Below are 12,331 nucleotides of genomic sequence, written 5' to 3'. Positions count from 1 at the left end.
GATTGCCATATGCACTCCGTCACTAGGCAACCGCAGCCACTCTTTAAGTGAAGCTATTAGGTCTAGTGCCTTCTGTGTTAAAGAATCGAGCCGAGCTGGTTGGCTAATGTTAATAATAAAAAAAATGTTACCGATAAGCGTGGAATCAAGGTTGCTGTCCTCCTCGTCACTGCAACTTCAAATTTCTTCTCAGTAAAAACGTTTCGTAGCACCTGTAAGTTTTTTAGCATGATACCGCTACCCAGGACAACAAAAAAATAAAATAAAATCTCAAAGCACAATTTTTGTTGCTGCGCTGTTTCAATTGAAGTTATTGGGACCACGCAGATATTGTTTCAAATTTTTGCTACAGTGTAAAGGTAGGAGCACGTCTTGCAACTGCATTCACCTAAGGTACTTTTTCATGTCCTTTTGCAGCTAATCTCTCGTGAAATAGCCAAATACTTGAAGAACAAGGTGACCGAGAGTGAGAAAGAGGCCTGGCGAGAGTTCTGGAATCACAATGACGCTCTGGACTACAAGAGCGTATACTGCCTCTTGTACAGCAACAAGGTGCGAAGTATGACATCCTCTTGTTCCAGATACGCCCAGTGAACCTTATTGGCCTTTCAAATATTATACTCTATATTATTGTGCACTCTCCTACACTGCCGGTAGAAATTCTGTCCAGACCATGGTGGCCGCGTTTCTGTAGGTCCAAACTACAAGATTATCCGTATGCTTGTGTTTAGGTACACGCGAGAAACGAAAAAACGAAAAATCTTCTGGTCGTTGAAATTAATATACAAAGCCCCGGAAACCACGGTGGTGTCTCCGAAGGTCGAACGACACTTTCAAACACCACGCTTTTCGTTTGTTACCGAGTGAGGTTACTTACACTCTCCGTCAAGCTACACGCCCCCTATAACAGCGCACTCATCGTTAATTGTTCACAACGCGATTCGTAAAGTTTTAGCCTTACGTTTTTGACACGAATGAGGAACTAGCGCTAAATTTGGCCGCAAAAACCGGGTCCCTCGCAACGGGTTGGGAAGTCCTCCAGGCAGAGTAAGCTTCACTACTGGGGCGACGCATCACAGCCCCTCGAAGCCCGCCTGTACCCTGTTTAGCTACCGGTGGGTGGCCGGTCAGCACTGGGGATCGAACCCCGCACCTTCCGTAGCTGAAGCGAACGCGTACGTGCAATGCCACAGCTACGGTTAGTTGGTCGCAAGTACGTGTCCGTTACGGGTGGTAAGTACTGAGAGGCATGATAAGACTTCGTGCGCCATGACTCGCATGACCATTTTTTGTAGCATGAGCACACTTTACCACAGGAAATTTAGAGGCGCGCGAGTAATTGAACTTTCTAACACGAATAAGATTTCAAAGAACTGAGATAGGCCCTTGGTTATAATCACAATGATGCCAATCGAACTAAAAAAAAAAGATGACACAGGGAAAGGGCATTTTCTTGCTTATGTGTTTCTCTCTTTTTTTTTGCGGGGGTGTGGTACATCTCGTCGAACTATAGTAAATTAATGGAGATTCCTCTTACCGTTCTAATTGTTATCTGAATTTGAGCTATATTTATTTGTACGGCACAGGAACACTGATAAGAGAGAGTAACGTCAAATTCAGGCATTATCCAAGTGTTTAAAATGGCGTTTCTGACGAACATAGCCAGACGTTTATTTCAGGAAAGATGGAGCGGTGAGGGAGGGGCGCGGTTTGACTACCGTTTAGATATATTCTCCCTATCATTCCAATTCATTTTTAGGTATTTTCTATACGAAAATTCCGGAACCAAACTGCAGACAAAAGAGCAAAAACCTTGCCACGTTAGCTGCTTGACGAGGATCCTACCTGTTTTTCTTGGCATCAAAAATCCGCAGAGCCCACCTTTGAAAAACAATGGCATGTTCATTTTCAGACAAAGTGAGGAAAATCCAAGCTCATAATATCAGTTACTGGTTTGCATCAAAAGGAGCAGAAACGGAAAAGGGAAAAACAACAAATAAAACAGGAAAAGCTTATACAATAACATAGAAACATGAAATGCGTTTCTACGCGGCTAACAATAGAAAAATTGATGATAAAGTTATACACAATTAGGTATCCACGAAGCTGCCCCGCCGCGGTGGTCTAGTCGCTAAGGTAGTCGGCTGCTGACCCGCAGGTCGCGGGATGAACTTCCGGCTGCGGCGGCTGCATTTCCGATGGAGGCAGAAATGTTGTACGCCCGTGTGCTCAGATCTGGGAGCACGTTAAAGAGCCCCAGGTGGTCGAAATTTCCGGAGTCCTCCACTACGGCGTGTCTCATATTCATACCGTGGTTTTGGGGCGTTACACCCCACATATAGATCAAGTATTCGCCAAGCGTAAATTTGAGAGAAGCGCAAAGGATGAATTGGCAAGTGGAGTGCTGCATGTATGACTCTTCAGAATAAAAAGAACAAGCAACTATTCAGCATAGCATGTTGAAGATTGGTTGAACCAAGATTAGTTCGTTAACAAGGCACTAACTAGGAGGGTTTTTATCTAACATTATAGTGAGATTTTTGAAGTTTTCTCAGGATTACACAGTTTAAGAGAATAAGCGTTGTTTGATGGCAACTTTGCTTCTACCTTATGCGATTGAAGGGGTGTATTTTATGAATCCTGCGCAAATGACCACTTGTAAGCGTGCGATGGACAGACGCGCATGTATCTTGACGGTGCTCTCTTACCTCTTGTTTCTTTTTTTTCGTTGACTTCCCTTCCCCCTCCCCTCAGCGCAGGATAGCGAACTAGACGCGCGTCGGGTTGACCTAACTTCCTTTCGTTTCTTTCGTCCTCCCTATGCGAGAAGAAAATAATGCATTTAGAACAAAAGTTTTCGACGTAAGCACGATGGAAGCATCTGTTAAAAATCAGAAAGTATATCGCTAGTTCATGCTACATACTGTATTAACACGCTGGGCCCATTTAGGATTTTCAATAAAGGTTTCTCCTAATGGCAAAACTTGTTCGACGATCTGACAAGCTTAGGTTTCCATTCAAACTACAACATGCAGCTTTATGAACTGATGCGAACAACGCCGGTTCGGATTTCTTAACGCTGATCATGAAATAATTTACACTGCTCCATTTGAAAGAAGTCCTAAAGAATGTTGTTGGCTGTACACCCGTGCACGCCCGGTCAACGTACACACACGATCAAAAGTATACCGACCATTACCGTCCGTATACTTTTGACGTCGTATACTTTTGACTCTAAGGCAGTGACTCTAAGTACACTTTTGACTATAAGTCATAATTTTTGCCGTCGGCGCCGTCTAGCAGCGAGTCTGCTATCGAGAGTAATTCTCCGACCAAATTTGTCGTAGGAATGCTCTTGACAGCAGAGGGCCTACGAATAGACGGCGCACGCTCCCGTCGTGGTCCGTGTAGTATTGCCCGCAGGTGTACACTGTATGTCGCGTATTATCTTTACTTTGTTTGTTATTTTAGATATTTACTAATTTACTGTATATACCATACAATATTTACTAATTTACTAGAGTGAGCTCCAGGGTGGCAATACTTCCAGATTGTTGCCAAAAAAGCACGAATAACGTTTTATTTCTTTTTTTTTTTGCGGCCAGGCTTTGCTCACGCACAGGGAATGCATTCTATGTGGGCGATAGATGGATTCAAGACCTCCAGAATGGTCACTCTTCAGACGTGTGTATAAATGAGTTGACCGTAAAATATCAAATATGATCGTAATAGCACACTCAAAGAGAATGCTTTATTAGAACCAAGGATGCATTACACCGAGTGAACATCCCGACTTCTTGTTTTTACAGACACATACTGGCCCTCCGGGAAAGCATACTGAACAGGACGAGAATTCCCACAGTCGTCGTTCAGCCATGAGTCATGACAGAAACTCTTCCGTAAGCACCAAAAGACGTTTTCACTACAGGCATTTGTTTGCACCGTAAAATGTGGGTGTGCCACGTGTTCAGATATTGCACAAGGATGGTGATATTTGTTAGAATGCCGTATTTCTTTTATAGATGACATTTAGCAGCGCTCATAGGAGGCGTTTTCATGGGGTGTTGTTAACGTGAGTATAGAAAGGTGGAGGGCCACGTATTTATGATTTAGATGCACTCTAAATAACCACAAGTTGTGAATACTTCCAGAGCCTTCCGCTGCAGCGCACTCTGCGATCATATCTTGGTATTCTACATAATATTAATCACCAACAGCCGGACTATGCCCAGTGCAGGACAAAATCCTCTTCATGTTCGACTAGTCGATCCTGGGGTTTTCCACATAAAATTTCAGAAATCGTTACTTACTGATTCCGAGGAGTGCAAATACTGGAGAAAGGAATCGGCACAATAACAAGTGCTTGTAACTGCAATTATCTTACACGGTGGGTGACTTGAAGTTGAATAAAAGCCGCGAGAATTCTCACTTTATGAAGTACATTTTCTGGTACTATTCACTTCTCTTCATGTTTTCGCGCGTTAAAATAGGAGACGAATGCTTACCAACGAGCGTAGCTTTCTCTTGTGTCCAGACACAGTGGCCGGGTGAGATCGAGATCAAGCGCGCTTGAGAAAAATAAATGTTGGGAGTGCGGTTTTCGCCGCCACTAGTCGGACGAGAGTGTGTGTAGCCCAGGATGACTGGCTGAGCGGTGGCGAGCCACCCTTCTCAGCCCACGTGCAGTGGACCAAATCTGGGCTGGCCAGCGAGCCAGGGCTATCGCCGAGGACATCGCGCGATGCTCTGCGGAAGACGGCTCTTGGAGTCCTAGTCCGGGCCAGCGATTCCTCGTTGGATCTTTAATACAGTTTATTACATACCTACCTACTTAACCTTTCAAAACTACGATATGATTATGAGAGAGGCTGTAGTGGAGGACTCTGAAAATTTTCTCCACCTCGGGTCCTTTAACGTGCACCTGAATCCAAGTACACGGGCCTGGAGCATTTTCACCTCGAACAAAAAGGGGGCCGCTGGCACTGAGATTGATTCTGTGACCTTCGGTATAAAGACGAGCACAATGACCACGACACCACCGTGACCGGGTGTATGTGCGTTTGAGGATCACCAGAAAGTAATAGCAATATATCATCGGGTCACGGGGTCTTTAGTTATTATGTGCGAGTGCTTGCGCAGCGCGAGAATTCGTTCGTCTTTACCAACGTTACTAGAACAATTCTACTCACGTTGGTCCTCACAGCATTAAGGGCCGACACTCTCGACGAAACAAAGCTAGTTAGTGGCCAGTCTTATACTGCATATAGACTATTTTACGAACGGGTTACAGTGCCGCCGTATGGGGCTGTCAAACTTCGTGTTTCGCATCTTTAACAACTAAACAGTGTTACGGTAGATCATAAGCATGAAAAAAGTTGGCTTTGTGCCTACGATGTGTTATGGCCTTAATAATTCATGCAGCGATATAGATAAGCAAGAAAACATCAGCTTAAAAGCTCAGATTGGCGCGGCCCAGATGCCTTACCGAAAATAGTCTATACGCGAAAGAAAAAATAAAGAACGCAGGGGACAAATCAATCAAATCGCTTGTTTTTTGTGTCTTTGTGTGTGAGTGTGAGTGTATGATAGAGAGAGATGCAGCTGCACCATCAATTAATCCGCCAGCAGGCATTATTGTAGTTGTAAAACGGTGAAGGCATTACATTCGATGGATGCTTTGACACGAATACGGAGGAAAGGAAACTTGACTGGATCACAACAAATCTTTGTTTCATAAATACCAGAAACCAAATATATATTCAATATGACCCTGCGAATCATCGACGCGGCATGGTACAAGTTAGTTGCGTCCAATTGAGTTTCCCCAAATTTATTGCGTTCACAAGACGCGCCACATTGCTTATCTCAAATATGTAGATGTTAGTTTGCGTTACCTGTCTGTTGCATTGGCTGATGCATAGCTGGTATGCATCAACTTTATTACTTTTCGGAGCAATAAGTTTATACGGTGCATACCGGAATGTGGTGCGTACTGTATTAGGTGCGTATCAGGTGTGTGCATTATAAAAATTTCAGCTTGATGACAATAACTATGAAGTTTTTTTGCTGCTAGAATATTTAAAACAGCAAAAGTGCGTTGCAAATCAACTGGAACACTATATTTAAATATTCGGACGCCCCTAATAGGTACCATGTACGTATGTACGGCACGTAACTGGAGGTCGTTACACCTGGCGAGATCTGTGAATGCTCACGCATTCGGTTATACTACGTATTCTATTTCTGCGTTGCAAATGAATACAATCTAGATGCAGGAGCCCAAGGATAGAAACACAAAAACAGTAAGCCAGTCCGAGGAACCATATTTTGATGCAGTTGATCTATATTGCAAAGGGGATATATCTGAGTGTTCAGATCCCTATAGGGTTACCAACCATCCCCTACTTTGCCGGATTGTCTCGGCTTCCTTGCACCGTCCCAATTTTCGCGCTGTACTTGTCGGGACAGCTGCATGTCTCGGATTTGTCGCGAACCGTCCAGATATAAACTTCTACGTGATTAAAGGCACGCCGAACAACACGCCTCACGCTAAGGGTCACAATGTTTGTCAAAATCACATGCACAAAGCTATGTTGTTGTCGACAGCGGTGGCTATGAGAGGCTTAAACCACTTCAGCTGAGCTTTTCCGTGAAGTGAGACAACTTTTACGAGGGCATTATTCACCAAGAGGAACTGCTGCAATTAGCACGTAGTCAGCGGAAGAGCGTCGGAGTGCTGCCACTGTAAACAAACAATTTATTCGTCTGGAAAGTAACACCATAATGGAAACTGATTTTGCTGGCCCGCTGCGTTAGTGTATGCAACCCCCTCCCTTCGCCAGCCCCCGTCCCGACTCACCGACTTACTTCATTGAAGAGCGGCTAACCCTAAACGGTGATTCAATACGGAAATCCCCGTTCTACCTGCCGTGGTTGGACTGAACACAGCCTCCGAGATATTTTCGTATTTTCTGTTCACGAGCAGCGCGGTGAGAGTCACAAAAAACTACGATGCATTCCCACGTATCGTTAACATTTTCGCGATCAGCTGTAGAGAGCTTTCAGGTGTGCACGTACTCTCATGCATGTTACGAGCTCTTGATAACTGTTACAAGCCACAGTTCTGTGAAACGCAAAATGTCAGAAGAAGTACAGGACATACAATGCGCTAACTATTGGAATTTTCAACGGTCTTCATGGAAAAGAATAAGCACGAATATATACAAGTCAACTATCAGTATTTTTGTTTTTCTGACTGAACGCATAGGCCTCCTTCATTTACAGGGAAGTGGCTTTGATAACGCTGATCATGCACGAATAACGAGCCGTGTTAGCGAGCATAATGATAGAATAAACAACACATTTAAATGTAAGCGCTTTTGACTGTTCGGGCGTCTATTTCAAATTGCTGAAGTAGTCGCGTGACAGACAAAAGAGAGATAGGCCTAACAGGCTGTCGTTGTCGGTCGCCTGTGACTGTGTTTGCCGAATTTCAGTTTATTATTTTACAGCAAATAGCTAGCTACGCGTGTAACGCCACAGTTTGCGGTATAAAAATTAGTTGTTTAAGACATTCAAAATTCATCACCCTTTCAGACAACTGAGAAGCCGAAGAAGCATATTACGCACCACCGCATCGACGAGACGCTCTTCGACGAGAAGAAGGCTAGCCACATCCGGGCTTCGCGCATCGCTTACCTAACCTTCCAAGGTCTGCCATCCGCGCAGCGCCAGGTACTACCTTCACTGCGGCTGTCTCCCAGTCAGCTGTTCCTGATTGCGCACTGCGCCTTCAGCTGCACGCAAGATAGCCGGGACAATGCGAACAGGCACGGAGGGACCGACGCATCCTGCATGGTCATCTTCGTTCACTCGCGAGGGCTTGCACGTATCCCGTGTGGTAAAGGACAAGACCAGGCGTTCGAGTCATGTACATATGCTTGAGAATGTGCACGTATTTAATCAGTCGTCGCAACAAAACACGTGTTGATGCTCGTTTTTTCTGGCACGCTCAATCTTCACGTATTTGCAAGTGCTGTCGTGTTGCGAAAATCGCTTTTGTGCAAAATTTTTTGGGCAAGACACGATGTCTAGCAGATCCCCGTGTCTGCTGGACCTCGGACCACTGCAAGCGTAGTTAGGTCCAAAGGTTCTGTGAACGTGCCTGCCGAGCAGGCAGCATCAACCACATCGCAAGAGGTGATGGATACAAGTTCCACTCCTCCGGCACCTCAGACGGCGAAGGAAAGGCGCAACTTGTTGGAGCGCGCCAAAAAAGAAAAACCTCAAATCACAGGGCCCCCAAAAGGCCTGTAACCTAACGCAACACTTTTGTACACAAAACACCACAAAACATTAAAATGACACAAATACTACAGCGGAACGTCAGGGACTGCTGAGAAACCTCGACGATATCCAGGAGCTCCTACACGAACATACACCAAAAGTACTGTGTGTGCAAGAGACACACTTGAAACCAAAACACACTAACTTTCTACGTAATTACGTTATCTTTCGAAAGCACCAGAATGATGCGATTGTGCCATGTGATGGTGTTGCCATTATAGCCGATAAAGAGATTGCATGCACACACCTACTGCTACAAACATCCCTTGAGGCGGTGGCTGTCCGAGCAGTTCTTTTAAATAAGCTCGTCACCATCTGCTCTCTATACATACCTTCACAACAACGTTTCGAAAAGCATGTATTCTAGTCCTTCATAGACGAACTTCCAAAACCTTACATTCTCCTTGGAGATTTCAATGCACATGGCGATCTATGGGGTGACTCTCGCTGCGATGCTCGAAGTCGCCTGATTGAACGGTTCTTTTTTACTTCTGGCGCGTGTCTTCTAAATCGGAAAGAGCCCACATACTACTGCCTCGCCAACAATACCTAATCGTCAAAAGACCTCAGTATTGTCTCTCCATCCCTCCTCTCTTTACTGACATGGAACATCATCAATAATTTTTACGGAAGTGACCACTTTTCGGTAACGCTGAGCACGCCCATGTCAAATGAATATCACACACAGGTCCCCAGATAGATCACTGACAAAGCTGATTGGGAACAGTTCTCGCAGATTACTCATTTAAGTTAGACTGACCTATCTAGTTAAACATTCATCCAGCTGTACAATACTTTTCAGCTTTCTGACCAGCACTGCGACGAAAAGCATCCTGCAAACTTCTGCACTGCCTGGCAAGCGACATGACCCATGGTGGAAAACTCAACGTCGCAATGTACGCAAATAACAAAACAAAGCGTGGAGGTTGCTACGGAACTCGCCGACAGCAGAGAATCTTGAAAGCTGGAAAAAAATTAAGTCCCAAGGCAGGAGAACGCGCCGGTAGGCTAGGAGGGAAAGTTGGCCTAAGATTTTATCTGGCATCACTTAATATACACATACACATATACACTTTGGACATCAGGTGTGACAAGGCCTCAGCTTCGCGCCCGCCTTCAGAAGGCTGCTACAACGACGTCATGCTATCTTCGTAAACAAGGCCTCGAGGTGTCCTGCGGAAAATGTGCAGTGGTAGCGTTCACGCGGAAACCAATGTCTGCTTACAGTATATCGATTAATGAAGAATACATATCGTTCAGCAGAAGCCACAGGTTCTTGGGAGTCATAATAGATAGAAACCTGTCGTGGACTCCACACGTGAACTATGTGAAGAAGCGGCTGATCGCAACATGCCACATGCTCAAATTCCTTGCAGGAAAAAATTGGGGAGTGCCCATACCATCCATGCTACAACTGTACAAAGTGCTGTTTATCGGATTCTTACGGCACAGCTTACCTGCAATACTAACACCGGCAAGACCAACCTGCGCGCAATTCAGAGCATTCAAGCCCAAGCACTTAAGATATGCCTTGGAATACCCTGCAGTGCTTCAACGGCTGAAACCATTGCCATCGCTCAAGATCACTCGATAAATACGCGTATTATTACCGAGACAATGCGCATGCACCTCAGGCATTATGCCAGGACCCCTTCTCACCACCTGGCGAGCCTAGCTGCTGAAAGGCCCCGCACTACATACGACGCTATTGTCTCCAAGCATCGTCACCTTTGCTGAGACATACGCACCTGCATCGAAGCCACTGCTTCCTCCTTGAAGCTTGAGCTGGCCGCGAGTTCACTTAATGATTCCAGGAATGAGAAGAAAATCGGACTTACCGACACATGCCCTGAAACAACTCAGTCTATTCCTACTGGAAGAAAACTACAGTAACCACGTGCACATTTACACGGATGGCTCTACTACGTCGTCTAGTTCAGGCGGAGCAGTGGTTATACCATCACAAGGGATAACTCGGTGTTTTAAGACTTCACATGTGACAAGTTCAACGACGGCAGAACTCGAGGCTCTGCGCAATGCACAGGAACACATCAATTCAGAAGAATGACCAGGTAAATGGGCTGTGTTTTCTGACTCAAAACCAGCGTTACAGTGCCTGATATCAGTTCTCCGACGCGGATGCCACGACCAGTTGACCTGCCAAACCGTGAAACTTCACCACTTGTTAATACAAAAAGGCCATGACATCGTCTTTCAGTGGTTACATGGGCATAGTGGTATAGGCGGCAATGATTCTGCAGATCATGCTGCTCGCACGTCACATAAAGAAGCGAACAGCGTTCCAATACCGCTTTCAAGAGCGGATGCGGCGAGGCAGATTCGTCAACTGGCCCGCAGTCTCACACTGAGTGAGTGAAACACACCAAGCATACGACGTACACGACTGCACGAGCTCGACCCTTCACTACAACTCCGGCCTCCACCCGGCCTACATCGACGTGAAGCTTCGCTTCTCTATCGCCTTTGGCTGGGAGTTGCTTTCACGAAAGCTTATACCAAATTAATCAGAATTACTGACAGTGCGGCGTGTGATGTTTGCGGCACCGACGAAAATATCGAACACCTGCTGTGTCATTGTCCTCGATTCGCCTCAGAGAGACAAGTACTTGCCAACGCAATGCGGCGACTGGATGATCGGCCTCTTTCCGTGCAGGTGCTATTACAGCAACGTACACATGCCTCGACAGCCCACAAGGCAGTGAAAGCCCTGCTGCCTTTCCTGAGAAAGACAGGCTTGTGTGAACGCCTCTGACATGCGGTAGAGTTCTACACGCTGCAGTGAAATTACTGTCAGTCTCTCCCCCACCCCCTTTTTTCCCTCTCTTCCCTCTTTCTCGTCTTTCTTGTCCCCTTCCTTTATCCCCCAGTGTAGGGTAGCCAACCGGATGTCTTTCTGGTTAACCTCCCTGCCTTCTCCATTTTTGTTGCTTCCTCCTCCTCCACTTCATATACACAAGAAAATAAAGTCTGGAACATGGCTCGCAAGGTAGCAGGACGACACGCATCTTCACTACCTTTCGTAGACGCACAAGGGGACACCTTGGAAGATCAGGAGAACATCCTCGGTGCTCACTTCGAAGAGGTGTCCAGCTCATCGCATCATACTGCAGCTTTTCAACGACACAAAAGAAAAATTGAAAAAGAGAAGCGACAGCAAAAATCTTCTAAACATGAGTCGTACAACCTTTTCTGTTTGGCCGAGTTACAAACATCACTATTAGTCTGCTAAAAATCAGCTCCAGGTTCAGACCGTATAGTATACGAAATATTGCTTGCTTCCTGAAACGCAAACAACCCTGCTTTCTCTGTATAACACTATTCGGTCTTCCGGTGTAATCCTCTCTGCCTGGAAAGAATCCATTAATATTCTGATCTTAAAGCAAAGCAAAAATCCATCTTCTGTTAGTAGTTACAGGTCAATCGCACTTACAAGTTGCATGTATAAACTTTTTGAAAAAAATGATAAAACGCCGACTTGTACATTACCTTGAAACAATCTGCTCGACCCATTCCAGTGTGGGTGTCGTGAGGGTAAATACACCACCGAACACCTGGTACGTATCGAGGCACAGATACGAGACGCCTTCGTCCACAAACAATACTTTCTGTGTTCCTCGATATCGAAAAAGCCTGCCTACGATACGACATAGAGATTCGGAATATTAAGAGACCTGTCCAATCTTGGTGTGCGTGGCAGGATGTTTACTACGATCGAAAGCTACTTGTCCAATTTTACATTCCGTGTCAGAGTGGGCAGCGTTCTTTCCCCAACATTAGTCCAAGAAACAGGAGTACCACAAGGTGATGTACTTAGTAGTACTCTGTTTATTACTCAGAGATGTACTCAGAGATGTTACATGTCTTTTCTATATTATCTCAAAGCGAAGGCAGACAAGGACCACCCTTCACATTTAACAGTTGATAACATGTCTACCTCTGTTCTGTTTGAAAACCGTCCATCTTC

The 12,331-nt window shown here is 45.4% G+C and overlaps 1 protein-coding gene across 1 annotated transcript in view; it reads left to right on the top strand.

Moving 5' to 3' along the window:
- The window catches only part of LOC142786412 (uncharacterized), a 40,446-nt gene extending 32,466 nt beyond the window's left edge, over positions 1-7,980 (top strand). The window contains exons 7-9 of the mRNA XM_075884097.1: positions 418-552; positions 3,810-3,899; positions 7,597-7,980. Coding sequence (XP_075740212.1) covers positions 418-552; positions 3,810-3,899; positions 7,597-7,944 — 573 coding nt within the window. The 3' untranslated portion in view covers positions 7,945-7,980. The remainder of the gene's footprint in view (positions 1-417; positions 553-3,809; positions 3,900-7,596) is intronic.
- Positions 7,981-12,331: the final 4,351 nt, after the last annotated feature.

This window comes from Rhipicephalus microplus, unplaced genomic scaffold (genome assembly GCF_043290135.1).
Source record: "Rhipicephalus microplus isolate Deutch F79 unplaced genomic scaffold, USDA_Rmic scaffold_23, whole genome shotgun sequence".
Classification (NCBI taxonomy): Eukaryota; Metazoa; Arthropoda; class Arachnida; order Ixodida; family Ixodidae; genus Rhipicephalus; species Rhipicephalus microplus.
Note: the sequence above shows the minus strand (reverse complement) of the source record. Positions and strands in the feature narration are given on the sequence as shown.